Genomic DNA, 16,121 nt, shown 5'->3' on the forward strand with positions numbered 1-16,121 from the left:
TTGATGGACAGGAGGTCGACCTGATCCTAGATCAGCACTCCTACCCTGAAACACTTTGTGAACACAATCCAGGTGTACTGTGATTATGAAGTTGTGATGAGGTATTATTATATTAGTTGTGCTGATGCATGATGGGTTGTAGGCTAGAGCTTGAGGACACAACTCTGAAGACTGTTTCTGAATTCACTGACCTGGTGAGTAAATGTTGTGTACAATGGCACCATCTAGTGACAGAAACATAGAAACACACATTGTTGCTGAACGAAGGCATCTCTTTATTTTCCAGAAATAAAACGTGTAGACCTTTCCTGCAGTCTCTGAGGAGATGGACACCTCTTCTTCTTCTGGACGATCTCCGTCTCCTACTGGGACTGTCTTCTTACCCCCTCCTATCATGTGGAACAGTCTGTAAGTCATTCATCACATAACCTAGCTCTGGTACAGGGCATTATGTGCGGCTTGCTGAAGGAAGGCTCAGTGTCTGTAAGCTGTACGTAACGCCCTGGACCAGAGTGACACATTACCCACCTCTGGCCATCATGGACAGTCAACTCATCACATTCACGTACTGTAAGTCACAGTTGTGTGATTTGTGTTATTAAAGTATTAATTGATTATTATTAAAGTATTAAAGTATTATTAATTGAGCAGAAGTTAAATTATTATTTTAATATTGTAGTAAATTGTCTGAGTTCACTTCCTAAATAATGTCTTGACATTCCTTTGCTCCCAGCTACAAGCAGGCAGAGATGGAGGTTTACTTCCCGAGAGAAGAGAAGAAGACCTATACAGAGAAGGAAGCCCACATGCTTGAGTTGATGGGGAAGGATCGAACGATCCGAAATCAGAAGAAGGAGATGGGCAGACTTCAAGTGTGCCTCTGGGAGGAGGAAAAGAAGAAGAGGAATGGTGGAACAGAGAAGGACAAGATCATTGAACAATTAGAGTCTGAGACAGACCATCTCCGAGCCCTTTTAAAAGACGAAAGGAGGAGAAGAAGAGTAGAAAGGGGTATCATGAAAGAGTGGAAGGCTGGGATCCTGAGACTGAGGGAGGCAGAAAGCCAGAGGGAGGCAGAGAGCCAGAGGGAGGCAGAGAGCCAGAGAGAGGAAGAGAGCCAGAGAGAGGCAGAGAGAGAGAGAGATGCAGAGAGAGAGGCAGAGAGACAGAGAGAAGCAGAGAGACAGAGTGAGGCAGAGAGACAGAGGGAGGCAGAGAGACAGAGAGAAGCAGAGAGACAGAGAGAAGCAGAGAGACAGAGGGAAGCAGAGAGAGCCACAGAAGCAATGGAGTACCAGAGAAAACTGCAGGAGATCCACAGACTCAAACAACTGCTGGATCTACTGATGGTGGACCTACAACTGGCCCACGTAAGACATGTCATTGTTATTATTAAAAGGCAGTGTATATTTACCCAGCTGAAAATGAATAGTGGCAGACAGCGGTACGCTAACCTAATGTTAACTTTTATTCCTTTCCTTTAACCCTTACCTTAACCTCACTGAAACTATACCTAACCTTTACCTTAACCCAACCCTAGGTCCTGAACCTAACCTTCATTTATCTCAACCCCTATGCCTTTCTTCTGCCGGTTGAATATCCACTTCCTTATTAACGTCATTACTGTTGTTGTTGTTGACTGTATCTGTGCAGGTTGTAAATAACTGCATTAGTGAAACATCATCTGTAGGAGTAATTTCTACAAGCATAAACATCAGAGGCAACATTGTTGTAACATCACACAAATTGTAACAGGAATTTCTCAAACCCCTAACTGAATGGGCAAGAAGGTTGTGTGTTTGTATTTGTACACATTTGGACATAATTGATTCCATAAAATGTCTCATAATTTTTTCAAACCATGATAATACATTAATTGACAATGAATTGTCCAGATGAATTGATCAACATGACCCTGCTATTGATGTTGTCCAGTGTTTGATTCAATTACCTAGCTCTAGGTTGTATTTCTGTGTATCATTCTCTGCAAATCCTTTGAAAGTATGTCTTGGTAATAGATTATCACTAATTTTACCTTTTAAAATGAAGCAAGAGATTGAGAGATTGAGGCTATGGCAGAAAGTCATGGAGGAGCAGCGACCAAGACTGGCCTGGAACAACAAACCTATTGAAACAGGAAGAGAGAGGGAAAGAGAGAGAGAAAGGGAGATGGAAAGGAAGAGAAAAGCAGAATTGGAAAGACAAGAAATGAAGAAGAAAGTGGAACAGGCAGAAGAAACGATAAAATCGTTAGAACGAGAGATTGAGAGATTGAAAGAGATTGAGAAGGAAATCATATTTGAAAGAGAAAGAGACATGCGTATTGCAGAGAATGAGAAAGTCAAACTGGTCAACGAAAAGGTAAAAGAGTTAGAGAGAGAGGTTGAGAGACTGAAAGAAGATATGACAACAAAAGAGATTCAATACAAAATCAAATTTGAAAGAGCGAAAGAAGCGTTTAGAAGACAGAATGAGAGAGTGAAACAGGTTAACCAAAATGTACTAGTGTTAGACAGAGAGGTTGTGAGAATGAAAGAAGAGATTAGATTGAAAAACGAGACTGAACCAGAGAGACCATTTGATAGAGACAGAGAGAGAGAAAATGATTGGAGACGAAGTGAAGAGGAGATGAAAAATAGAGTGGAGAGAGAGATGGAGATGGAGACAGCCCTCATCAATGACAAAAAGACGTCTGAATTGGAGGAAGTCTTCAAGAAAATCAAGGAACAGCAGATAGAATTAGAAAATATGGAAACAGACAAATATAAATGGAAACAGAACCAAATGGACATGGAGGAGAAGATGGAGGGTGAGCACAACAAACAGAAAGAGGTAGAAAGAAAGAGAATGGATAAAATACCAAAACAGAGACAAGAAGAAGATGAGAAGAAGGAGCTAGAGAGAGAAGAAGAAGAGGAGAGACGCAAACAGAAGCACATAGAGATGGAAGATGAAGAAAGAGAGAGGGAGAAAGAGAGACAGAGACAGATAAAAAGGAAGAGAATGGAGAAGAGACAGAAAATTATGGAAAGAGAAGAAGAGAGACAGAGAGAGATTGAAAGAGAGATTGAAGAAAGATGTAAACAGAAGCAAATAGAGATGGAAGAGAAAGAAAGAGAAGAGAGACAGAGAGAGATTGAAAGAGAGCACGAAGAAGAAAGATGTAAACAGAAGCAAATAGAGATGGAAGAGGAAGAACGAGAGAGGGAGAAAGAGAGACAGAGAGAGATCAAAAGAAAGATAATGGAAAAGAGACAAAAACATATCGAAAGAGAAGAAGAGAGACAGAAAGAGATTGAAAGAGAGATTGAAGAAGAACTATTTGAACAGAAGCAAAAAGAGATGGAAGAGGAAGAACGAGAGAGGGAGAAAGAGAGACAGAGAGAGATTGAAAGAGAGTATGAAGAAGAAAGATGTAAACAGAAGCAAATAGAGATGGAAGAGGAAGAAAGAGAAGAAGAGAGACAGAGAGCGATCGAAGAGAAAGAGAGACAGAGAGAGATGGGAGAGAAAGAAAGACGACAACAACAAGAGGAGAGAAAGATAATGTTTGAGAGAGATCAAGAAGAAGAAAATATATGGAAACAGAAGCAAATTGACATGGAGAAGGAGGGAAGAGAGAGGGAGAACAAGAGACAGAGAGAGATAGAAGAGATACACAGACGACAACAACAAGAGGAGAGACAGAAACAAAAGGAGAAGGAGAAAGAAAGGGAGAAAGACAATGACAATCAGAGAGAGATGGAATTAAAAGATCAGCAACAGAAAGAGATGGAAAAAGAAAAGATGATTATGAGAGAAAGGGAGGAAGCAGGAAGAAGAAAGGAAGGGCAGAAAAATATTTTGGGGGAAATTGAGGGACAGAATGAACTGGAGATAGAACAGGAGAGAGAGATGGAAGAAAAGCAGGAAGTGATTAAGGAAGCAGAGGAAGAGTACAGGGAAAGAGAAGAGAGAGGAAAGGAAGTAAGCATGAAGAAACATGTAGTAGTTAATGTTAAAGCAAAAGCACGGGAAGTCTTCAATAGGCGTAAAGAGAGGAGGTTAGAAGTGTTGAAGGGGGAGCGAGAACACATAGAAAGAGGACAACAAATCAGGAGGGAGAAGGAGGAAAGACGGCTGGAGATGGAAAGAAAACAGGAGAGGGCAAGACAACAAGAGGAGCAGGATAAAAAACGAGAGATTGAAATTGCTAGACAGAAAGAAATGTTGAGACTAAGAGAGGAGGAGAGGCAGAGAGAGGAAGAGAGAGAGGAGCAGAGAAAGAGAGCCATTGAAGGCCATTTAGCTTTAATCAGAGAGAGAGAGAAGATTTTAGAGGTAAAGAAAAAAGAGGAGATGGGGGGGCCAGACAGCCAGCAGCTAGACGCTCCAGAAGAGGTTGAAACATCAGAGCGAATATCCAAGACAAAGAAAAAGCCAAGCATCTGGAAGAAAATTAGGATGAGGTAAAGAATGTTTAAACATCTATTCATGTTTTACACTGTTAATATACATGTCATCACTTTAAAAAGTGACATTATCCAAATGTGAGGGTTTAGTGTACATGCAACACACATGTAAATATATAGATACTTACCTGTCTCTGTGATGTCTTACAGCCTTCCTGACGTGCTGTCTGCCTAGAGCTGGAACTCGATGAAGCCACAGTTCCACTGAGGTTACGTTGGTAATTAAAAGTGTCGCCCAATAATTCCTCCTCCTCTTTAAGTCATCGAGCCACATGTCCTCCTCAAAACATTATAGTCTCCTCAAGCCAGCAAGTATCCTCTTTATCAGGCAACAAACCATCGAAGGTCAGTGACCCTCCTCCCAAGAACAGAGACTCTCATCTGTATCCTAGTTAAATTCATCTCTGCTTACCACCTCTACAGTCCTAGAAAATATCCCAAAAATGGAAATGGTTTCAACAGAAGTCCTCCCCTCAGACCAGTGGCTCCACAGACCAGAGTTTCTCATCTTTATTCAAGTTGAATGCAACTCTGATCATTTCCACCACCTCTCCTGTTAAGGGGAGGTTCTGAAAAGGAGGTCTGGGAGGAGGTCTGCAGGTAGCCTGGACCGGACCGGTAGCAGCTAAGTTGCTGGCTCCATCCCCGGGCAGAGCTGCTCAAGTCAGGCCAGTGATGTTTGATGATGTCCTTTTTGTTTGCAAAGTTTTATTCTTTAATAAAAGCATTTATTAAAAAAGCAATATTGTTGTTACGGTGTGGATTGTTTTGTTATTTATTAGAATTGAAACATCCAGTAGTCATGGTAGATGTTAGACTTTCAATGAGACACCTAACATTCCATCAGTTTGATACAATGTGTGACATGTTATATTAGAGAGGAGTCCTCTATACACATCTATTTTAGACCATAGGAGAAATATCAGATTGAAATAGCTTCTCTAAGAATCTGAGGAGAGAGCAACAGTAGAAGCATCGTTAGCTCTCCCACCTCCAGTTCAGTACTCGGGTCATTCCACCAATTGAGTACCTTTTGGGGAGTGTAACTTTATATTTCACCTAATTCTAACATTCTGTCATAAAGAGCACATGTTCAACTTAATATAAAACATGTTTTCCATCTCAAAGTAACAAATACATACTATAGTAAGTGCCTATTAAGTGCCAAATAAAGTGACAGGGTTGACTGTAACAGAGTTGACTATTTCATCTAGAATCAACCATAGATCCCCATGTGACAGGGGGAATGGAATGCAAGCTTACCAAACACATGTAAATAGTTTAAACATGTCTAGACTGTCTATCTATAGGTAACAGGGTTGGTGTGTTATAATTCACCCACCCAGTGGTGATTGCAGCATGTACATCTTGGTGGGGAAAACTCCCCCAAAATGTTTTAGATGAATACCAGCAAAGCCACTACACAACACAACACTAAACAATACATTAATTGCACTATAACTTTAACAAACGGTGCCCACAAACTGTTAGGGTCGACATAAAGCTGTCCCAATAGCAGAGCTTTCTTTTCAGCACCATGGAGAGAATCCTTTTTAAAAAACATAGCTGATATGGCTGACTTGCTTAAACAAATGTGGTTTCTACTGACAATTGAGAAGTACAAACTATGGCACAAGGGGACAACGAGTGGACTACAGGATATCTGTAATTTAGATTAAGACAATGAGAGACCTAGGATGAACGTCGTCAATATAACTATTTGTTCAGCACTTTTGAAATGTACAGCGACAGAATTTTGAACATGGGCCATTCTTACAGTATTCTCCCTGTATACCAAGTCATAACTGCATATAAGCAGACAATGATGATTACATTTCTCTAAAACAGGCTATAGTCTACATGTGCACCATCAAGTCAGAGCAGTAGGCTAAGTTATGAGAGGGGAAAGGGACAAAATTATTAGGGTGAGGCACATGGGCTACTAACAGCTTACTACACAACATACACTTAGTATTACTTTCTTAGATACAGTATACATATCTCCCTGGCATATTACATCATTTATAGAGCAGTATTCAATACATTTTTGGACACCTTGTTGTGCTGTGCTCACTTGAACAGGAAGGTGTAGCGGCGGTTTGGCATCAAAGTCTGTCATTCTCTGGATTTATGGTGCTTTCAAGACAACTGGGAACTCGGGAAAAAACAAGGTTGAATCATGATGTCAGTGATCTTCAGGTCAGAGCACAAGAAAGAGCCCCGAGTTCCCGACTTGGATTTCTGAGTTGGATGACCGTTCAAAACCTGTTTTCCCAGTCAGAGTTCCCAGTTGTCTTGAACTCACTGAAGTCTAAGATTTCCCAGTTCCGAGTTTCCAGTTGTTTTGAATGCGGCAGGAGTCATGTTGAATAGCAGGATAGTGATTGATTTGTTAAGCTTGCAGTTGGCCACTGATTCCTTCCAAACAGACAGCATTGGCTATAAATTATCTCCTAAACTATGTTCTTATCTCGCTCTCAGGAACATAAAACAAAACCTCATCAACAGGCATATATCAAATACACCCCTCCTGGACAAGATCACAGAGACACAGTGACTGGCACACAGACATTGTGGAGCCAAGAAATAATTGGTTTAAAAGATATGTTTACATATGAAGACAAGCTTGACTTCTCCCCTCTCTGTGGCCCAAGTAACTGAACCCTGACAGAGAACAGATAACTGCAACCAGCCAGCACTATAGTACAACAAGATACATTCTATATGAGAAGTAACTCACAAGCATATAATGAAAATAAAACATCTTATCTATGTTACCCAACTATTCTGATTATTCCCCAACACTATCACAACTACCACACCTACCTATCACAACTACCACACCTACCTATCACAACTACCACACTTCCCTACCAAAACTAACACACGTACGTACCACAACTACTACACCAACCTATCACAACTACCACACCCACCATCACCACACCTACCGCAACTACCATCACCACAACTACAAAACCTACCATCACCAAACCTACCTAACACAACTTCCACACCTACGTACCATAACATCCATACCTACCTACCACAACTATCACACCTACCTAACACAACTACCACACCAACCTAACACAACTACCACATCGACCTACCACAACTATCACACCTACCATCAACACATCTACAATCAACAAATACCACAACTATCACATCTACTTTCACCAAACATACCAAAGCTACCATCACCACACCTACCATCACCAAACCTACCTACCACATCTACCACAACTACCTACCACAACCACCACACCTATCATCACCACACCTACCAAACTTACCTACCACAACTACCACCACACCAACCACAAGTAACATACCTACCATCACCTCATCTCTCACACCTACCATCACCAAACCTACCACACCAACCATCATCACACCTACCATACCTACCTTCACCAAACCAACCATCACCACAGCTACCTCACCTACCATTACCACACCCTCCAAGCCTACCTACCTACCTACCACATCTACCACACATACTTACCACAACTATCCCACCTACCTAACACAGCTGTTACACCCAATAGTCTTCCGGCGCCAACAGAGATGGCCGCCTCGCTTCGCGTTCCTAGGAAACTATGCAGGTTTTTGTTTTTTTACGTGTTATTTCTTACATTGGTACCCCAGGTCATCTTAGGTTTCATTACATACAGTCGAGAAGAACTACTGAACATAAGAGCAGCGTCAACTCACCATCAGTACGACCAAGAATATGACTTTCGCGAAGCGGATCCTGTGTTCTGCCTTTCACCCAGGACAACGGAATGGATCCCAGCCGGCGACCCCAAAAAAACTACTTCATAAAAGGGGGAAACGGAGTGGTCTTCTGGCCAGACTCCGGAGACGGGCACATCGTGCACCACTCCCTAGAATTCTTCTCGCCAATGTCCAGTCTCTTAACAACATGGTTGATGAAATCCGAGCAAGGGTAGCATTCCAGAGGGACATCAGAGACTGTAACGTTCTTTGCTTCACGGAAACATGGCTCACTGGAGAGACGCTATCGGAGTCGGTGCAGCCAGCTGGTTTCTCCACGCATCGCGCCGACAGAAACAAACATCTTTCTGGTAACGTGACGTGGTGTGGCCACAACAACATACAGGAACTCAAGTCCTTCTGTTCACCTGATTTAGAATTCCTCACAATCAAATGTCGACCGCATTATCTACCAAGAGAATTCTCTTTGATTATAATCACAGCCGTATATATTCCACCCCAAGCAGACACATCGATAGCCCTGAACAAACTTTATTTGACTCTTTGCAAACTGGAATCCATTTATCCGGAGGCTGCATTCATTGTAGCTGGGGATTTTAACAAGGCTAATCTGAAAACAAGACTCCCTAAATTTTATCAGCATATCGATTGCGCAACCAGGGTTGGAAAAACCTTGGATCATTGCTATTCTAACTTCCGCGACACATATAAGGCCCTGCCCCGCTCTCCTTTCGGAAAAGCTGACCACGACTCCATTTTGTTGATCCCTGCCTACAGACAGAAACTAAAACAAGAAGCTCCCGCGCTGAGGTCTGTTCAACGCTGGTCCGACCAATCTGATTCCACACTCCAAGACTGTTTCCATCAATATGTGCAGGTGCATCAAAGCTGGGACCGAGAGACTGAAAAACAGCTTCTATCTCAAGGCCATCAGACTGTTAAACAGCCACCACTAACATTGAGTGGCTGCTGCCAACACACTGACTCAACTCCAGCCACTTTAATAATGGGAATTGATGGGAAATGATGTAAAATATATCACTAGCCACTTTAAACAATGCTACCTAATATAATGTTTACATACCCTACATTATTCATCTCATATGTATGTGTATATACTGTACTCTATATCATCTACTGCATCTTTATGTAATACATGTATCACTAGCCACTTTAACTATGCCACTTTGTTTACATACTCATCTCATTTGTATATACTGCACTCAATACCATCTATTGTATCTTGCCTATGCCGCTCTGTACCATCACTCATTCATATATCTTTATGTACATATTCTTTATCCCCTTACACTTGTGTCTATAAGGTAGTAGTTTTGGAATTGTTAGCTAGATTACTTGTTGGTTATTACTGCATTGTCGGAACTAGAAGCACAAGCATTTCGCTACACTCGCATTAACATCTGCTAACCATGTGTATGTGTGACAAATAAAATTGGATTTGATTAGATTTTTACATCACACCTACCATCACCACACCTACCATCCTTACCATCATTACACCTACCATCACCCCACCCACCATACCTACCATCCACACACCTACCATCACCACACCTATCACACCTACAATCACCACACTTACAATACCTACAACCACCACACCTATCACACCTACCATCACCACAAATACCATACCATAATTACTTCACCACACCTACCATTTATACACCTGCCATCACCACACATTCCATCACCTAACATGATCACATCTACCATAACCACACCTACCATACCTACCTTCACCACACCTACCATCACCACACCTACAATCACTACACTTACCATCACCACACCTACCATCATTACACCTACCATCCCTACGATCACCACACCTACAATCACTACACTTACCATCACCATCCCTACACTCACCACACCTACCTTCCCTACCATCACCACACCTACCATCATCATACCTACCATCCCTACCACACCACCTACAACACCTACCATCACCTACCATCATCACATCTACCATTATAAATGGGGATAGGTATGCTGCTTCATTCAATGATGACGGTATTGTAGAAGGTAGATACAGGAGTAGCCTATAGTCCACAATAATAACGTCATTGAATGTACTATAGTATCATTTATTTAATTGATGAATGAAATTGTAAATAGGCTCCTTCATTCAGTGAATACTGGATGTCTTTCTATCTCTGGGAGTATGTTAATGAAGGCTTTTCAGCTGTTGAACTATGGCAATGTCCAACAAATGTCTAAATCTTTCTTTCTTTTAGTCAACAAGTGATGAGCCAGAGCAACCAATCAACGTCATGTTAACAAACTATAGTTTTGGCAAGTCATTTAGATCGTACTTTTTGGAGAAATGTCCTCTGGTCTGATGAAACAAAAATTGTCCTAAAATTCATCAAATTTATTGTGGAAAGCTTGTGGAAGGCTACCTGAAACGTTTGACCCAAGTTAAACAATTTAAAGGGAATGCTACCAAATACTAATGGAGTGTATTTAAACGTATGACCCACTAGGAATGTGATGAAATAAATAAAAGCTGAAATAAATCATTCTCTGTCCTATTATTCTGACAATTCACATTCTTAAAAGAAAGTGGTGATCTTAACTGACCTAAGACAGGGAATCTTTACTTGGATTAAATGTCAGGAATTGTGAAAAACTATGTTTAAATGTATTTGGCTAAGGTGTATGTAAACTCCCGACATCAACTGTACATACCCCTGTGCCCATCTCATTGCAATATGGTCCATCCAGGGCCTCAGCTGGGCGCCTACAATGTGAGATATGTAAACAAGATGCTATAATAGTGTGTGTGTGTGTGTGTGTGTGTGTGGTTTGAGTTCCAAAAAAAGACATGAGTGTGATGTGCCCCCTGTTTAAATGTTGAAATGCCATGAATGGAAGATGACAAAGGAGATAGTGATGAGGTTGAGAGCATCCAGTATGAAAATAAAGACCCCTTGTGATCTAAAATTAGTGTGGGGGCCTCTTGTGTCTCCTTTCTGTCCGTTTGAGGATACTACAGTCACCCCTGGTGGAGGATCTTGGAACACTGCTATTTAAGAGGTTGATGAAAACCTTCAACGGTGGTGGTGCTATGTTGCATGTTATCTTGAATACCAATCAGCAGTTTGAGGACAGAATGAAATGGTGTAAACTTAACAGGTTGAACTTGTTGAGGACACTCTTCTAAAAAGGGGTTCCAACAGGGTTCTAGGGTAGAACCCTCTGTGGAATGGAGCCCAAAAGTGTTCTACCTAGGCACAGAAGGGGTTCTACCTGGAACCAAAAAGGGTTCTCCTGTGGGGACAGCGGAATAATCCTTTTAGGTTGTAGAAAGCACCTTGTTCTTAGTGTAGGTCTATATTGCAGTGGTGGTTCAGTGGTTTTCTGTAATAAAATAAATGGTTCATTGGTGGTGGGGAGTTAAGATGATCTGAAATCATATGAAACATCCCCACTTTTAGCCCACATTTACAAGCAGGCAAAGTAACCTCCTATGTGTGCTGAGGCATGTGTGATCACTCAACATTGACAGGACCGACAGAAAAAGACATGCTCACATGTAAACAAAAGACAACATGTGTCTAACTTGCACCGTTATGCAATTATTAAGAGACTAGATACAAACAGCTAATCCTGGCTACCAATGTTCTAGCATTCATTTATTGAAGATAGCCAGTGGTGTAAAGTACTTAAGTACAACTAATTTAAAGAACTTAAGTCGTTTTTGTATCTGTACTGTATTTTACTATTTATATTGTTGCCAACTTTTACTTTTACTTCACTACATTCCTAAAGAAAATAATGTACTTTTTACTCCACACATTTTCCCTGACATCAAAAAGTACTTGTTACATTTTGACAGGAAAATGGTCCAATTTACACAATTATCAAGAGAACATCCCTGGTCACCCTTACTGCCTCTGATCTGGAGGACTCACTAAACAGAGAACATCCCTGGTCATCCCTACTGCCTCTGATCTGGAGGACTCACTAAACAGAGAACATCCCTGGTCATCCCTACTGCCTCTGATCTGGAGGACTCACTAAACAGAGAACATCCCTGGTCACCCCTACTGCCTCTGATCTGGAGGACTCACTAAACAGAGAACATCCCTGGTCATCCCTACTGCCTCTGATCTGGAGGACTCACTAAACAGAGAACATCCCTGGTCACCCCTACTGCCTCTGATCTGGAGGACTCACTAAACAGAGAACATCCCTGGTCATCCCTACTGCCTCTGATCTGACAGACTCACTAAACAGAGAACATCCCTGGTCACCCCTACTGCCTCTGATCTGGTGGACTCACTAAACAGAGAACATCCCTGGTCACCCCTACTGCCTCTGATCTGGTGGACTCACTAAACAGAGAACATCCCTGGTCACCACTACTGCCTCTGATCTGGCGGACTCACTAAACAGAGAACATCCCTGGTCACCACTACTGCCTCTGATCTGGAGGACTCACTAAACAGAGAACATCCCTGGTCACCCCTACTGCCTCTGATCTGGAGGACTCACTAAACAGAGAACATCCCTGGTCACCCCTACTGCCTCTGATCTGGCGGACTCACTGAACAGAGAACATCCCTGGTCACCCCTACTGCCTCTGATCTGGAGGACTCACTAAACAGAGAACATCCCTGGTCATCCCTACTGCCTCTGATCTGGAGGACTCACTAAACAGAGAACATCCCTGGTCACCCCTACTGCCTCTGATCTGGAGGACTCACTAAACACAAATGCTTCGTTTGTAAATTATATCTGAGTGTTGGAGTGTTCCCCTGGCTATCAGCAAATACATTAAAAAAAGAAAATTGTACCATCTGGTTTGCTTAATAAAAGGAATTTGAAATGGTTTACACTTTTACATTTACTTTTGATACTTCAGTACATTTAAAACCAAATACTTTTAGACTTTTACTCAAGTAGTATTTCACTGGGGGACTCTCACTTTTACTTGTCATTTTCTATTAAGGTATCTTTACTTTTACTCAAGTATGACTATTGAGTACTTTTTCCACCACTGAGGCAAGCAGATCAGAGATGTCAAGGTGGCACCCAAGCATATGCCATGTGTATATGTGCAACATACAAATATGTATGGTCATATTCTTTATGTTTTACTTCATTTGTTATCTGATGGATCCATCCCTTGTATCATTTTCTAGGCCTCCCAGGTATTTGCATTTAAAGTAATGTATATGATTACTGCTGCTAGGGGGAGCTGTGATGTCAATGGGCAGTGTTAGTGAGATCGTGAGGTCTTAGAGGTTTCTTCTTCAATCTTGGAGAATGCCTACTACTGAAAACTAATAACGTTTCTCCGTCTCATCATTTTACCCTATTAATTCAGTTACGTAATGTGCAAAAGTCCAATATGACTCTCAGCATATTGAGGTAACATGGTTAACTACATAGTCCATGAGTTTGGTCACGTTTGAAGGCAATTGAAGGGAGTTTTAACAGAGTGATAAACTGGTTGGTATTTTCCCATTGTAAGTAATGGAGGTTGGCTAGGTTGCTAATGGTTTACATGTAAGAGAAGGGAACTTTCTGTACTTTTTTCCAAAGTTTTAGATCCTATTTGTTTTATTTTCTATCAAAGACTCAGTTTAGTTCAGGTAATATATGTAAATATGTGATGTCTCGATAAAATGTGTTGATATTTCTACAAAAATAGCATTTAACAGTTCTCTAGCTTGATGCTAACCATATTTAGCGTGGCTAAGCGCTAGCTAGCTCGAGGCTAGTTGATTTCAGTCAACATCAGCTTACATGTTAGTGGTTTATAATATAATGGTTGTAGCACCGTTTAGCACAGGCCTTCAGTAATGTATAGCTTTTTCCAAATTGACACTGATAGTACAGTGAGTTATATATAATGTGAATGTGTAGATGTGTGGTGATAGTATTTTAACCTCAGACCTTTTATTTTTTTGATACAGGAATATGAAATGTGGAGATGTAATGCAACAATAGAGTTGTAATGGATACTTGGTTTTGATGCAGCGACCAATTTGGCAACGGAATTATGAGTTGTAATCACTTAATAATTCACAAACAAAATACACATCAGAAAAATCACTAGAACTAATTGTTAGCTCCACCACTACTTGTTACTTCTGTGAACTTTCATTATCCTCCCTCCTCACAAAGACAAATGTGAAAATATCTTGAAGTTATGTGGGGTTTTGGTAACGGAATTACAAGGCACAAGACAATATTACCAAAACGATTTCTACAAACCCAAATGTAAGTGTTGATAATAGTAGTCAGGGGTCTTTATGTCAACATGATTCTGGTTTTATGTAGTTATGATATTGGACCTTTTAAGACTTTTTCTGGTGATGTTTTCTAAGATCCCTTTTCCATCTGTTTACCCAGAAATCAAAGCCTTCACTGGTTGAAAAATGTATCTAGAATTACATTTACCAAAAATATACACTCTTAGATTTCATTTAACACCCAATTACACATGCTCTTATGAACATTATAATTGGTGCTCAAATCAAAATCAAATTGTATTGGTCACAACACATGGTTAGTAGATGTTATTGGGAGTCTAGCGAAATGCTTGTGCTTCTAGTTCCGACAGTGCAGTAATATTTAACAAGTAATATCTAACAATTTCACAACAAATACCTAATAGACAATCCTTTCACATGGAAATGCCCTACTGTACCTCTAGAGATACTATCCATCCCCAACTAGTAATAAAGTGGTCGGGCTGGTTGCTACTGGCCTCTCCAGCTTCAGCCTGAATCCCACCCATGATTAGAGGAGGTTTACTGGACACACAGGGAGAAACTACAGGCTGAATCACACCCATGATGAGAGGAGGTTTACTGGACACACAGGGAGAAACTACAGTCTGAATCACACCCATGATGAGAGGTTTACTGGACACACAGAGAGAAACTACAGGCTGAATAACACCCATGATGAGAGGAGGTTTACTGGACACACAGAGAGAAACTACAGGCTGAATCACACCCATGATGAGAGGAGGTTTCCTGGACACACAGAGAGAAACTACAGGCTGAATCACACCCATGATGAGAGGAGGTTTACTGGACACACAGGGAGAAACTACAGTCTGAATCATACCCATGATGAGAGGTTTACTGGACACACAGGGAGAAACTACAGTCTGAATCACACCCATGATGAGAGGAGGTTTACTGGATACACAGGGAGAAACTACAGTCTGAATCACACCCATGATGAGAGGAGGTTTACTGGACACACAGGGAGAAACTACAGTCTGAATCACACCCATGATGAGAGGAGGTTTACTGGACACACAGGGAGAAACTACAGTCTCAATCCCACCCATGATAAGAGGAGGTTTACTGGACACACAGGGAGAAACTACAGTCTAAATCCCACCCATGATAAGAGGAGGTTTACTGGACACACAGGGAGAAACACAGGGAGAAACTACAGTCTGAATCACACCCATGATGAGAGGAGGTTTACTGGACACACAGGGAGAAACTACAGTCTGAATCACACCCATGATGAGAGGAGGTTTACTGGACACACAGGGAGAAACTGGAGTCTGAATCATACCCATGATGAGAGGAGGTTTACTGGACACACAGGGAGAAACTACAGGCTGAATCACACCCATGATGAGAGGAGGTTTACTGGACACACAGGGAGAAACTACAGTCTGATGACTGATGAGACTACCTTTAAGGCTTAAGGGTTTGGTTAATGTTAAGGTTAAGGTTAGAGTCCGTTTTAAGTTTTGGCCAGACAGGCTGTCAAAGGGATGTTGGTCAGAAAAGTCAATTTCGTCTTTCCCTTCTCAAACCTGTCCTCCCCCTAACCAGCTCATATCATGTATTCCACCACCAGCACACCTGATTCACTAATCAGAGGTTTGGATGATTAGTTGACCAGTGGTACAAA

At 41.4% G+C, this 16,121-nt stretch overlaps 2 protein-coding genes across 2 annotated transcripts; both read left to right on the forward strand.

Moving 5' to 3' along the window:
* The first annotated feature begins 325 nt into the window (after nt 1-325).
* On the forward strand, nt 326-1,484 carry LOC149982741 (uncharacterized). The gene is made up of 2 exons (XM_090239248.1): nt 326-408; nt 734-1,484. The coding sequence occupies exons 1-2, from the start codon at nt 326-328 to the stop codon at nt 1,482-1,484; spliced, it is 834 nt and encodes a 277-aa protein (XP_090095374.1).
* A 601-nt stretch (nt 1,485-2,085) lies between these two features.
* On the forward strand, nt 2,086-4,539 carry LOC149982742 (uncharacterized). The gene has a single exon (XM_090236913.1). It carries the CDS (start codon nt 2,086-2,088, stop codon nt 4,450-4,452), a length of 2,367 nt encoding a protein of 788 aa, XP_090093039.1. The 3' UTR covers nt 4,453-4,539.
* Nucleotides 4,540-16,121: the final 11,582 nt, after the last annotated feature.

The sequence above is a fragment of the Oncorhynchus mykiss genome, chromosome 6 (genome assembly GCF_057628025.1).
Source record: "Oncorhynchus mykiss isolate SJ-2025 chromosome 6, ASM5762802v1, whole genome shotgun sequence".
In the NCBI taxonomy this organism is placed as follows: Eukaryota; Metazoa; Chordata; class Actinopteri; order Salmoniformes; family Salmonidae; genus Oncorhynchus; species Oncorhynchus mykiss.

What these genes read in the sequence shown, in the direction of transcription:
- LOC149982741 (XM_090239248.1), top strand. Translation starts at nt 326, where the DNA reads ATGGACACCTCTTCTTCTTCTGGACGATCTCCGTCTCCTACTGGGACT. An exon ending in CCTATCATGTGGAACAGTCT is followed by an intron (nt 409 to 733) that starts GTAAGTCATTCA and finishes CTTTGCTCCCAG; the next exon opens with CTACAAGCAGGCAGAGATGG.
- LOC149982742 (XM_090236913.1), top strand. Translation starts at nt 2,086, where the DNA reads ATGGAGGAGCAGCGACCAAGACTGGCCTGGAACAACAAACCTATTGAA.